General features: G+C 44.8%; 1 protein-coding gene across 4 annotated transcripts in view; it reads right to left on the bottom strand.

The window, feature by feature from the left end:
* RNF216 (ring finger protein 216) overlaps positions 1-14,667 on the bottom strand; it is a 160,294-nt gene that overhangs the window by 28,175 nt on the left and 117,452 nt on the right. For all 4 annotated transcript variants that reach the window (XM_026011377.2, XM_026011375.2, XM_072753209.1 and 1 more), the window contains exon 14: positions 687-784. In XM_026011377.2, coding sequence (XP_025867162.1) covers positions 687-784 — 98 coding nt within the window. The remainder of the gene's footprint in view (positions 1-686; positions 785-14,667) is intronic.

Genomic DNA, 14,667 nt, shown 5'->3' with positions numbered 1-14,667 from the left:
CTTTCTCCTTTTTTATGGACTGGAGTGTAAATGTGGCTACAACCCAGTCACAGTCATGTTAGACGAGAACACCATCTTAGGGAATGGTGAAGCAATGTGAGAAAGGAACGTGATCTCTGAATGACCTCATGGGAAAGATCTGCCTGGTGAGGCTGGTCTATCATAGGAAAGAAGAATGGGCTTCTATATTATTTAAGTCATGTATTCAATGAGTTAATATTTGTAAAGTGCTCAGCCACACAGGGAGTGCTGAACAGTAATGATACTTATTATTACTGACTGCATTATTCTGCATTCTGGAGTCTGTAATTCTGCTTAATGTCTCTGGCCACCAATATCCTATACGAAACATGGATATAAGCAGCATTAGTGCAATCTAATCTACTTAAAATGTGTGACTTGGTTATTCGTTCAGATCATAAGAAGAAGAACAACTAACATTTATTGAATTCGAATGCTTTAGGCACTGACTGACTGTATTACATCAGACTTCAGGACCAGCTCTACGAGGTTGAAGAGATGAGAAAACAGAAGGGGTTAGGGTCACTTCCGAGGTCACTCTAGATTGGGGTTGGGGTGGCCTCAGAGCTTGGTCCTTCCCACAACACTCACTGCCCCCCTGGCCAAAAGTCAGGCCAATGGGGGAGCTGAGAACCAGTCACAAGCCCCTGAATGAGGTTACTCACATGGAGGTTCGGTACTTGATGTCATCTTTCTCAGCCAGCTCTTCACAGGTAAGGCCATTGTGTTCTTTCCAGAGTCCCTGACACTTCCTACAGGTTTCCTGGGGATAGAGGAGAGACACAAAGCTCCTGGTGAGGAGACACCACAGAAGTTTCTGTTCAACAACAAGAAATGTGAAACGAGTTTCATGTGGCTTGAGTTTTTTTTTTCCCTGAGGATGGCTCTCTCTTTCAAGAGGGTTGTTTCTAAAGATTTCTCTCAAGAGAAAAGGTAAGAATCAGAAGAAAGCATGGGGAAATTTTCTTCTTCTCAGAGCAAAGATTGTGTTGCCCCCATCAACCTATTTGTAGAAAGCCTTCTAAAATGCCAGGAGAGCCACCTGAAAAAAAGCCCACAAAACATAGAACACAGATATATATGATCTTGGGTTTTTAAAAATGAAATACTTTGAGTTGCTTGAGGGCAGGGTCTGTTTGGCCCTCATTAATTTCTGTAATCCCCACAACCAGTAGTCCAGTGTTGGTCAGGCACAGATTACTTCTGTTGAACTGAAGAATGGTCTAGATTAGGATCACTAGGAGTCCTTAAAGGAGACACCCCCTCAGTCAGCCCTTACTCATAAAACAGTTATCAACCTCCATAGCTTAACACTGTTTATAAGCATAATTTTTAAAAAGATTTATTTGAGAGAGAGAGGGAGAGAGAGACAGAGTGCATGAGCAGGAGGAGCAGAGGGAAAGGGAGAGAGAAACTCAGGCAGACTTCCTGTTGAGCCCAATATGGGGCTTGATCTCATGACCCTGAGATCACAACCTGAGCTGAAAATCTAAAGCCAGAGGCTTCACCAACTGTGTCAGCCAGGTGCCCCTATAAACATGAATTTAAAAAAATTACTACTTTTTATTCTAAGAATTTTCCTTGGGATGCCTGGGTGGCTCAGCGGTTGAGCATCTGTTTCTGACTCAGAGCAGGATCCCGGAGTCCTGTGATTGAGTCCCACATTGGGCTTCCTGCATGGAGCCTGCTTCTCCCTCTGCCTCTCTATCTGTGTCCCTCATGAAGAAATAAATAAAATCTTTTTTTTTAATCTTTTCTTTTTTTTAAAATTTATTATTTTTTAAATTTATGATAGTCAGAGAGAGAGAGAGAGAGAGAGAGAGAGAGAGAGGCAGGCAGAGACACAGGCAGAGGGAGAAGCAGGCTCCATGCAGGGAGCCCGACGTGGGACTCGATCCGGGGACTCCAGGATCACGCCCTGGGCTGAAGGCAGACACTAAACCCAGGGATCCCCAGGGGTGAGACTTCTTACTTCAGGCTTTTTTCATCTTTTGAATCTTATACTATATAAAGTACTACCTAACTAAAAAATAAATAACATTGGAAAAGAGAGAGAAATGATGCAGACTATTTGGGGAGCTGAGAACCTGAACAACCCTTTGGGTAAACAGGCTTCAATCAGTGGAATGGGATGGGTGGGGGTAGAGATGAGCCGATCAGAAATTTGATATTACAACCACTGCTTCCAAGGGATGTGATGTTCTTTGGTCTCCTACCTACATTCCCCATCAGTGAACAGAGGCTAAATCAATAGTGACTTAATTATTACATACCAAAATGTAAAGCAGCCCCAAACCTGTTTTGAAAAGACCTTGTGCCGGACTATTCTGGGAAATTGGAGGATAAACAACAGCTGGAATAGATGAACTGGATCTGGATCTTAAGCTTTTAAACAATACTAATCTAGCCACCCACCAGGAGTAACAGCTTGACAACAATGCATGGCATTTAGTGCCTTTTTTTTTTTTTTTTTAAAGCATTCCTGGTGATGCATTTATTAATTCATGGGACGTTCTTCATAAGGAAGAATCCATTTTCTAAGTGAGACATGGTCTATTGACAGCAAGATGGCCTGGCCAAATGGAGTCAGTTGTGAGCAAGCGCTTAATACAATGACACCACTCACTTCCAACATCACAGCAGTTCTCCAAGTCCCGGGGTGGATTTTCAGCCACAGTGCTTCTCAGTGAAGGGCTCAGGGGTCCCAGAGAATAAAACGGAAATGTCTTTTGAAGAGACTAACTAGCTAGACATTGAAACCCACAATTAAGATAAGGCAAGAGAATAGATATCTGGGTAAATTTAACATTTGGAGCTTTCTGTGTTGTTTCTTTAAAACGTACCCCTTCTCTCGTAAACAGTGTGTATTTCACTCAACTGTAATTCTCTCAAGTGCAGCTAGGCTTTGTCCCTAGACTCAACAAATGCTTAAACAACATTACACAGAAGAAACGTTCTTAGACATTTTTAACACAAGGATAATTATATTCTTCAAGATGAGGTTAATGAGAAGATTCTAAGGACCATTTTGGGAGGCAGAGTACACTCTGATGTGCAAACTTCAAAACACGCAGACAAGCATATCCCGGGTATCAGATCTGACTGGCACCCGGATGCAGTCATCAAGGGCTGCTGTGGGTCTGGGTTCTTCATGGTATCAGGGTGTTTTGGTTAAGTTTTATGCTGCCCCTTTAGTCTTCCAGATGCAGCAAGGTGTTTGGACTATTCACTGAGGTCTCAGCTTTGCAATATAAAGAAAACACTCCATAGCCTCCCTTCACACACTTGTGGCTGCTTAAATACTATTTTATGGGTAAGGCAGAAGATTAAGCTTGGTTTCAGATGACCCTGTCAGGGAGCTGTGAGTTCTTCATTTAAACAGCTTCCACAAAGACCAGCAAACACTGCCCTAGTCATCACCTCGTCTACACACAGCTGGGCTTACTGCTGCTGGCAAAACACTCAAGAGAAGATGAAACCAAGAGTCCAAGTCACCAGACTTTGTCCTCCTTGCTTGCCACTCCTCCAGGCCTATTCTGAAGTTACTTGGTTCTCCATGCACCCTGCATCTTACTTGATGGACTTCTAGTCTTTTTTTTTTTTTTTTTTTTTTTTTTTTAAAATATTTTATTTATTTATTCATAGAGACACAGAATGAGAGAGAGGCAGAGACACAGGCAGAGGGAGAAGCAGGCTCCATGCAGGGAGCCCGATGTGGGACTCGATCCTGGGTCTCCAGGATCATACCTCAGGCTACAGGCGGCGCTAAACCGCTGTGCCACGGGGGCTGCCCGATGGACTTCTAGACTTGTCTAGGAGTGGAACATAGTAGAAACTGCTTACTTGTTTTGAAATGGTTCCTCCAGCAAAACCTCTAGATCCATGGTCCAGGGTAGAGAAGTTGCTGATCTAGATATGGGGCATGAGGCTGCAGCTGATTCAAACAGAATCTCTGAAACTCAAGCTCTCTGCTTTGCCATCTCAGGCACTCCAAAAATGGGTGGGGCTATAAACCTCAAACCCCTTAAAGCAAAAGATGAGGCCCAGGTACCTGACTATTCACAAATGCTGAGCAAACTCCAGGAGTCACAGGGCCATGTGCATTCAGACCACATATATCTCTCTTCTTCCTCACCTCCAGGTCCAAATGACACATGGACACCAACTAAGAGCAAGAGACCGAGTTTAAGACAGGAACAAAGACCACAAGACTGATGCTGGAACCCTTGGGAACCAATAAAACTGGGCAAACTCAAAGGTTAGTAGAATTGGGGCCTTTCCTTCCTTTAAGGAAATCCAAGAACTTCTATTTTTCCCAGGGCAAGGATGCACACAGTCTCTTGAGTCAGAGAAGTGAGCAACCCACATGGAGCAGCACAGTGGAGTTAAGTGTAATAGTGCACACACAAGGAAGATAGCAGAGGGGGGGAGGAGCTAAGTAAGACAAAGGTTCTTTGAGGAGTTGGCATCTTCGTGGGACTGAATAAAAGTATCACAAATGATGAGAACACTCAGGCCACCAAGACAGTACTGCTCCCATCAGGATTCACATCTCTTTGGAAAGTGCCTTCCCCAGCTACAACAGCCATCAGAGCCAAGTATCTAAAATGCAGAACCAGGTCCCCAAACATTTCAACAATAAAATACATTTAATATGTTAACATTTTAATGAGTACAAAAGGATTTAACATCATTAAATAATTTTATTTATTTATTTATTTATTTTTTTTTAAAAATTTATTATTATTATTATTATTATTTATTTATGATAGTCATACAGAGAGAGAGAGAGAGGCAGAGACACAGGCAGAGGGAGAAGCAGGCTCCATGCACCGGGAGCCCGACGTGGGATTCGATCCCGGGTCTCCAGGATCGCGCCCTGGGCCAAAGGCAGGTGCCAAACCGCTGCGCCACCCAGGGATCCCCATTAAATAATTTTAAAGTATGATTTTATCCCATCCTCTGAAGTTTTCTATATCTAAGCATGTTTTGCAACATGTTACAACAGTAGTACATACATATACTTAATAAATAAATAAACATAAACTGGGGGGTGTTCTCTATACAATTCTTCTGATGCAGTGAGCAATCACAATGTAGTGCACACTGCTGTAGATACTGGAAAGTCACAGAAGGCATCTAGAAAGGGCAGCAATCTGTCCAAGGGTTACTGTCTTTCTTTTATCCAAAAGATTTTATTTATTCATATGAAAGAGAGAGAGAGAAGAGAGAGAGAGAGAAGGGAGAGGGAGATATAGGCTCTCTGCTGAGCAGGGATCTCCCCCTCCCTGACACCACAGTGTGGGTCCCCAGACCCTGGAACCATGAGGCAAACTAAAGGCAGATGCTAAACAGAAGACCAAGCCACCCAGTCACACCTGGGGGCTTGTGTTTCCCATTGATGAATCGAAGAAGCTAGACCAGAGGTGGGAAGATGGTTGAGCAGCAATTGGAAGAGTCTACAGAAAAGATGAGGGTGAGAAAAGCCTGCAGTGATTCTGGGGTTCTGACTTAGGACACTGCTGGGCTGGTGGAACCATGAACTTGGATCAAGTGATGCAGGAGGAGCATATCTGAATGAGGGTGGGAGGCAGAGATGAGAATATAAATTTAATTTTAGAGCAGCTTATTCTTTTATTTTTTTGGAGAGCAAGAGCAAGAGATAGAGCACGCATGGGGGGTGGTGGGGAGAGGGAGACAAAGAATCCCAAGAAGGTTCCATATTCAGCACACAACACAATTATGGGGCTCGATCTCATGACCCTGAGATTACGACTGGAGCCAAAACCAAGAGTCAGATGCCCAAATGACTGAGACACCCAGCCCCCCACCTACCTTCTTGAAGCCTGTTTTAGTGAAGAGGAGACATATGAAACAAACAGGACACATAGCTACAACAGCAATGGAAACATTTCAGAGGAATAGCACTAGGTGCTTTAAGGGCAAAATAGCAGTTACATTAACTTGAGGATCAAGAAAGCCTTTTTGAGGATGTGACACTGAAGCTGAGCCCTGAGGCTGTGCAAAGTTAGCCAGGTATAGGGGGAAGGATATTCCAGGCAAAGGGGTGTGTGTGTGAAGGCTTGGAAATGCAGAAGACCTGTCTCATTGGAGGAATAAATGAAGATGGTCTGGCTGGATGGAGCTCAAGGGGCAGAGAGCTTGGAATGGCCAGCGAATCCTGTTTCCTGCTGCTTTGAGGCTGGTGGGAAGAGTCTGGAAAGCCGGGGTCTGCAAGGGAAATGCAATGATTTGATTTACATTTTCAAAAGATCATGCTGGTTGCACAGGCTGGGAATGGCTCCTGATGGCAGACACAAGGTTGTAGGACCTTACAGCAAGCTCCTCACTAAAACTAGGTCTAAAAAATTTTTTTAAAAAAGATTTTATTTATTTATTCATGACAGACACAGAGAGAGAGAGAGAGAGAGAGAAAGAGAGAGAGAGAGAGAGAGGCAGAGACACAGGCAAAGGGAGAAGCAGGCTACATGCAGGGAGCCTGATGTGGGATTCAGTCCCCGGTCTCCAGGATCATACCCCAGGGCTGAAGGCGGTGCCAAACCGCTGGGCCATCAGGGCTGCCCTAAGTAAATAAATTCTAGGGGTACAAGCCCCAGAGTCTGGATTTGATACTTGGCCAGACTTCCTTCATAACCCTCCACAAATAAGGCTATGACTGGGGAAATGGCAACAGGCCTATCTTTTCTTTTTAGGAATAAGAGAACTACTTTTCCAACATGGCTTCCAGAAGGGACTTTTAAATTAAATTAATTAATTTTTAAAAAGATTTTATTTAGGGGATCCCTGGGTGGTGCAGCGGTTTGGCGCCTGCCTTTGGCCCAGGGCGCGATCCTGGAGACCCGGGATCGAATCCTGCGTCGGGCTCCCGGTGCATGGGGCCTGCTTCTCCCTCTGCCTATGTCTCTGCCTCTCTCTCTCTCTCTGTGTGACTATCATAAATAAATAAAAAGTTTAAAAAAAAATAAAAAAATAAAAAAAAGATTTTATTTATTTATTCATGATAGAGAGAGAGGTGCAGAGACACAGGCAGAGGGAGAAGCAGATTCCATGCAGGGAGCCTAAATTAAATTTATTTTTAAAGATTTTATTTATTCCTTCATGAGAAACACAGAGAGAGAGAGAGAGAGAGAGAGAGGCAGAGGGAGAAGCAGGCTCCCTACAGGGAACCCAATGTGGGACCCGATCCCGGACCCCAGAGAAAGGCAGACTCAACTGCTGAGCCACCCAGGCGTTCTGGGACTTTATTTTAAAAAACAGAAGAAAGAGGGGCCCCTGGATGGCTCAGTCAGTTAAGAGACTGCCTCCGGCTCAGGTCATGATCTCAGGGTCTCAGGGGATCAAGCTCTGCATTGGGTTCTTTGCTAACTGGGGAGTCTGCTTCTCCTGCCCCTCCCCCTGCTTGTTCTCTCTTGCTCTCTCATTCTCAAATAAATAAATTCTTTTAAAAAAAATGAAAAATAAAGAGCCAAACTGAAAATCTATTATGTTTTTTAAAAAAAGACTTTAAGAGTGAGAGAGAGCACATCAGACCATACATGAGCACAGAGGGAGAGTAGGAGGGAGAAGAAGCAGGCAGCCCAATGCAGGGCTTGACCCTAGGACCCTGAGATCATGACCTGAGCTGAAGGCAGATGCTTAATTGAGCCACCCCAGTGCCCAGTTTTGGCTCTGTACATAGGTTTCCCACTGAAATGTCTATACAGAAGGGAGCATCATTTAAAAAAATATTTTATTTTTTTCCCTCAAGTTTTTATTTAAATCCAACCACTGATGCCTGGGTGGCTCAGTGGTTGAGCATCTGCCTTCGGTTCAAGTCATTGTCCCAGGGTCCGGGGATCAAGTCCCGCATCGGGCTCCCCACAGAAAGCCTGCTTCTCCCTCTGCCTGTGTCTCTGTCTCTCTTCCTCTCTCTCTCATGAATAAATAAATAAAATCCTAAAAAAAAAATAAATCCAAGTTAGTTAAATGTATAGTGTACTATTGGTTTCAGGAGCAGAATTTAGTGATTCATCACATATACAATACCCAGAGCTCATCATAACAAGTGCCCCTTCTTTTTTTTTTTTTAAGATTTTATTTATTTATTTATTTATTTATTTATTTATTTATTTATTTATTTATTTATGAGAGAGAGAGAGAGAGAGAGAGAGAGAGAGAGACAGAGACAGAGAGAGAGACAGAGAGGCAGAGACACAAGCAGAGGGAGAAGCAGGCTCCATGCAGGCAGCCCGACGTGGGACTCAATCCTGGGTCTCTAGGATCATGTCCTGGGCTGAAGGCGGTGCTAAACTGCTGAGCTACCGGGGCTGCCCACAAGTGCCCCTTCTTTTTTATTTTATTTTTATTTTTTTAATTTATTTATGATAGTCACAGAGAGAGAGAGAGAGAGAGAGAGAGAGAGAGAGAGAGAGAGAGGCAGAGACACAGGCGGAGGAAGAAGCAGGCTCCATGCACCGGGAGCCTGATGTGGGATTCGATCCGGGGTCTCCAGGATCGCGCCCTGGGCCAAAGGCAGGCGCCAAACCGCTGCGCCACCCAGGGATCCCACAAGTGCCCCTTCTTAAAGGCTATTTATCACCTACTTGTTCCCCTCTCCAATATATTTTTTTAAGATTTATTTATTCATGAGAGAGAGAGAGAGAGAGAGAGACAGAGACAGAGAGGCAGAGACACAGGCAGAGGAAGAAGCAGGCCTCCATGCAGGGAACCTGATGTGGGGCTCGATCCTGGGTCTCCAGGATCATGCCCTGGGCTGAAGGTAGCACTAAACTGCTGAGCCACCCAGGCTGCCCTCCCCCCTCCAAATTTTATCTTAAGTCATCTATACACCCAACCTGGGGCTCAAACCCACAACCCTGAGATCAAGAGTCACATGCTCCACTGACTGAGCCAGTCAGGGCTCATTTATCTTTTTTATTTTATTTTTATTTTTAATTTTTTAAATTTATCTTTTTAAAGATTTAATTATTTGAGAGCGAGTGTGCACAAGGTGGGGAGGGGTAGAGGGAGAGAGAAAGAAAATTCCAAGCAGACTCTGTGCTGAGAACAGAGCCCAACAGGGGGCTCGATCTCATGACCTTGTGATCATGACCTGAACTGAAACTAAGGGTCAAGATGCTTAACTGACCTTGCCACTCAGGTTCCTCAGGAAGGGAACATTTTTTTTTTTTAAAGATTTTTTATTTATTTATTCATGAGAGACACAGAGAAGCAGAGACATAGGCAGAGGGAGAAGCAGGCTCCCTGTGAGGAGCCCGATGTGGGACTTGACCCCAGAACACTGGGATCATGTCCTGAGCCAAAGGCAGATGCTCAACCACTGAGCCACCAGTGTCCTGGAAGGGAGCATCTTTAGCACGTATCCCAAACTCACAAATCCCTCCAGCTACCCCACAGTACTGGCTCAAGGTTCTGAACCTACAGATCTTCCAGTACGCGATGCTTTGCGCACGTACACACACACACACACACACACACACACACCTCATTCAATCTTCACAGCAACTCTACAAGGAAGTACTGGACCATTATCCCCATTCTTCTTTTCTTTTTTTTCTTGGGGGGGGGTGCAGAGGGAGAGGAGAGAATCTCAAACAGGCTCCACACCCAGCATAGAGCCCAACATGGGGCTCAATCTCAGGACCCTGAGATCACAACCTGAGCTGACAGGTGACTTCAGCTGCTGCCGGAGTCACCCAGGTGCCTCTCCATTCTTTTTTTTTTTCCTCCTTTATTATTATTATTTTTAAAATTAACCTTTTTTGGGCCCCCCCCCCCCTTTTTTAAAGACTTTATTTATTCATGACAGAGAGAGTGAGAGAGACAGAAACACAGAGGGAGAAGCAGTCTCCACGCAAGGAGCCCGATGCGGAACTCTATCCCGGGGATCCGGGATCATGCCCTGAGCTGAAGGCAGATGCTAAACTGCTGAGCCACCCAGGTGTCCCCTTTTGCCTCCTTTAAAGTAAACAAGAAAAAGGTGGCTCAGAGAGGCAAATTAACTTGTTTAAGGCCACAAAGTTATGGACTCAAATCTGTTTGATTCCAAATCCACTTGCTCTTTCTACTGTGTTCTCACTGCTTGGCAGCATGGTGTTTGCTGGCAAGAACAGATCATTGTTTACTGGAAAACCCAAGGGCACGAGGGTATGAGACAAGCCCTGAGGTTATAATGGGTATCTTGTGTGAGAGCAGATGATAAGGGCAACAAGGCCGCAGAGAGCCACACAGCAGGGTTTGGAGAACACGGATGACCAGCTGCAGCTGTGCAGGATGCCTGCTTCCCTGTGCTTCCTGGAGAGCTGGGAATGACCCAATAAGAGGCAGGATGGGCTAGGATTAAACCTGAGGATACCATTTCTTAATGATAATGATAGGAACCTGCTAATCATAGCAATCTCAGACTGGACACATGTGAGGAAGTAGCTTTTCCTGATACCTTTGGCCAGCTACATGTCTGGTAGGGCACCGGAGGAAGTGTATTTTTAGATTCCCATTAGATATGCAAATAAGCTCAATGTAAGTTTTCTACACCAGAACCAAGTATCACTTACTTGGTCCTTCTGTCACCCAGCCCCTATGCCTTCATTTGTAAATACTTGCCACTCACTTCCCCAAAGGTGGCCAGGACAATGTTGTACAAACACCTGCTGATTGACAGTGCCTGAGACCAGCATACCATCATCACTGCTCTGGGTGATGTTTTGTTCCCAGGGAGACTGGTAAGGGAGAAAAGTTCTGCACTGAAAGGAATGTTAAAACATTCTTCTCCTTCCCTCCCTTGCCCTCTTCAACAAACACCTCCTGAGAGAACCTACCACTTTGACCAGGCTCTATTCTCAGTCAAGAATCAGTGAAAAACTGAGTCTATATTCCGATAGACAAATAGATAAACATCCACTCTGTGGGAAGACCACAAACACTCTTCCACCCATGAGTGTGGGTGGGGGGGCTGCCAATGCCACTGGTGTGGACAGCCTTGTGCCCGGTGACGTTCCAATATGAACCTGAAGGGGATCTGGCAGAGTGGAAGCACGGGGGCTGGGGGTGGGGTGGAGTCACCTAGGAGAGCAGGAGAAGAGCTCAGAGAAGCAGCCTTGGGGGCCTCATGGCTGATCCTGAGCTGGGATCCAGGGCCAGCATGGTTGGCCTCCAGTTAGCAACACCCACCTGACACCCTTAACCTTGCAATGCTCAGCCTAGATGTCCTTTTTCTTTTGGCAACTCCTACCCATCAGTTCTCATTTCAAATGCTACTGGCTCTGGGAGACCCAAATGACCTGGGCAAGAGTTGGCACTCTTTCCCTGGACTCCTCGAGCACTTGGCTCCCACTAGCTTACAGCACTTTTGTCTTGTAATTATCTGATTACATCACATCTCTTAGGAGCCAAGCACTGCTTGCGGGCAAAGACTGTGCTCTGCTGATCACTACAGACAGACTTGGAATGGAGGGTTCAATTAATCTATTTTAAAAAGCACTACCCTCTAAGTGCCTATTCTGTGTCACATGAGGATGCAGTGGTGAATAAACCACCAAAATTCTGGATCACAAGGTGTTTACGGCCTAGCACACTATGTCTCAGGTGTCTTTTGATTTCTAAGGCCATGCACCAGATCTGACCCACACAAGGGAGTGAATGTAAGAAAAACTTCAGAGATGAAGGCTGGCAACAGAAAGCACATTCCTCTTCATGCAGAGTTACAGATATACCTCCCACCCTTACTTCTGGGACTTCTGCATTTTATATATGAAAAAGGCATTTGAAATCTCTTAGTAAATGAGAAAATGACCTCCTTCCTCAAAGATTATTATCTCCTCCTTATCAGGTCTTCATATTTATAATCATGCCAAGTACAATGATGATTTCATGAAAAATATCAAGTTCTATATAAGACTCCAGGGGTGCTTGGCTGGCTCAGTCTGTAGAGCATACGGCTCTTGAACTTGGGGTCATGAGTTCAAGCCCCACGATGGGTACAGAGCTTACTTAAAAAAAAAAAAAATCAATTAAAAAAAAAAAACCTTTCAAGTGAGGTCATTATAGCTTGTGCCTTAAGGACATGGGTTATGTCTTTCTTATAGTGGTTCCTTTCTTTGCTCCCTTCTAATTCCCTTCCCCAATCCAATGTACAAAACTGGGAAGACCAGTTATTACCAAGAAGCTAATGGCCAAATGCCTGCAGATAGTGCTTGAGAAAGCACCACATCTCCCTTCAGTTATGATGTTCTTTGTTGGCTTTCATCTATAGCTTCAGTCTGTAGAAATGGAAATCTCCTTGCATTGGAGGAGAGGTGCTTCACAAACAGCAGTGCCTGCTAATTTGTGTCTGGGAGAACCTCTAGTTTAGAGAAAGTCAGGACTGAAAAACCTGCCAGCTGGCTTTCTCCCTCCCCTGCCCAGGGTCAAGAAGGTCAGTTAGCACCTGAGGTCAAAACTCAGGTTCCTAGGGACCCCACCTAACAGAACAAGACAGTCCAGCTTGTCTGGGTCCATCTTTCTTAAAGGACAAACACAATGTGAACATTAATTCTTTTAATGATGTCCTATAATTATCTGACTATATCACATCTCCACAAGCAGCCATGCTCTCCTTACAGGGATTTCTCTTTCCTTAAAAGTAAATCATCCCTCTGAGGCAGAAGAACCTTTTGATTTCTGAATGCAGAAATTCAAATCTGGGCATGGCCAGGCGACACCTCTGGGCAACAGTACTGAAGAAAAGGCTTCTCTGGGAAAGATTTCACATTGTTCTTATTTTTTGATGGTTCTATATGCATACACTAAATTTTTAAAGCATGTATGCCCTCCCATTTCTAGATACGGAAACTGACTTTGAATAAAGAAATCTCTAAACCTTACTCCCACAGATTAGAAAGAAGGCAAGCATTTCTTTTCTTTAGATTCACTAGCATTAGGTAGGTGACAAAGTAGAATGGATGGCTTCAAATTTAGTTTCTGTGCTAATGCTGCCCCCTAGAGATAGAAAGTAAAAAAGGCCCAGAGTCTCCTAGAGTCACCCTGACTAGGAGAGGGCAATCAATGCTTGAAATATCAACTGGGAAAACCAGGTTCATGATCACGACAGCCGGATTTTTCACTCTACTATGTGACCAGGACTTCTAAGATAAAGTGGGATGTAAATGCTTCCTGGAATAAAGGTAAATTTAATTTTACCTTTACCAGCATAAAAAAAAAATACCAATTCCCTTACAGAGTTAGTCAAATACTAATGACTGTCTCTCTCAAATATCAATTTAACAGAATCACTGGGGTGACATCAATGCCAGGAGGTGGACATTTATATAGAAATTTGGAGACAGGGCAGCCCGGGTGGCGCAGTGGTTTAGCGCTGCCTTTAGCCCAAGGCATGATCCTGGAGACCTGGGATTGAGTCCCGCGTCAGGCTTCCTGCATGGAGCCTGCTTCTCCCTCTGCCTGTGTCTCTGCCTTTCTGTGTCTCTCATGAATGAATGAATGAATGAATGAATGAATAAATAAATAAATAAAAAGTCTTAAAAAAAAAAAAGAAATTTGGAGACAAAAATGAGAGTTCCTACTAGGTACTATGGTTACTGCTCTAGGCACGGGGGAAGAAAATGAACAAATATAACTCCTGCCTTCATGGGAATTACTGGGGGTAACTTTGTTAAACAAGTGAAATACATGTAAGACAATTTTATGTGCTAAGGAGAAAACTACTGGAAGGAAGAATATTCTGGAGTGCTGAGGTGCAGAGAGCATTAATAATTATAAAGTGGGTGTTTGGGGTCGACTTATCTGAAAAGGTGTATTTAAATAAAGATTTTGGATCCCTGGGTGGCGCAGCGGTTTGGCGCCTGCCTTTGGCCCAGGGCGCGATCCTGGAGACCCGGGATCGAGTTCCATGTCGGGCTCCCGGTGCATGGAGCCTGTTTCTCCCTCTGCCTGTGTCTCTGCCTCTCTCTCTCTCTGTGTGTGACTATCATAAATAAATAAATAAATAATCAAAAAAAATAAAATAAATAAAGATTTTGAGGGGTGCCTGGATTGCTCAGTTGGTTAAGTGTCTGCCTCCAGTTCGGATCATGACCCCAGGGTCTTAGGATGGACCCCGCGCTGGGCTCCCTGCCTTTCTCCCTTCTCCATCTGTCTCTCCCCCCCCAGCTCATGTGCTCTCTTGCTCTCTCTCAAATAAATAAAATCTTAAACACATCCCCCCATCCCAAAACAAAGATTTGAGGAAAGTGAGGAAGTGAGTCTTGTGATGTGCTTGGGGAAAGCATTCCAGGCTACTGGAACAGCAAGGAATGTGGAGGGAACAGCAAGGAGTGAGGTGGTAAGGCCAGTAAGAGAAGAGCGGGGTGTCTGGGGCCTGGGAGGTGGTGACAGGGACTGTGGCTTGTACCCAGAGTAAAGAGAGATTGAGTTGAAGAGGATTCTCTCCACAAAGGCCTGAGTAGGTGAACCCCAAAGAACGCCTATGTGCTGGCAGCACCCCTTTCATGGAAAGCTATCCTGCTCTGAGCCACCTCATCCCAGGGCCTTGTTCTTCTGCCTTGAGTTTCTGCCTCTGAGAGCGCTGAAAGGGCAGGAGGGCAGGGGTCGTGACTAAGCCCAGTCCAAAGGGGCTTGCTCACAGTAGAT

This window comes from Vulpes vulpes, chromosome 3 (assembly GCF_048418805.1).
Source record: "Vulpes vulpes isolate BD-2025 chromosome 3, VulVul3, whole genome shotgun sequence".
Classification (NCBI taxonomy): Eukaryota; Metazoa; Chordata; class Mammalia; order Carnivora; family Canidae; genus Vulpes; species Vulpes vulpes.
This window is presented reverse-complemented; position numbering and strand designations above follow the sequence as displayed.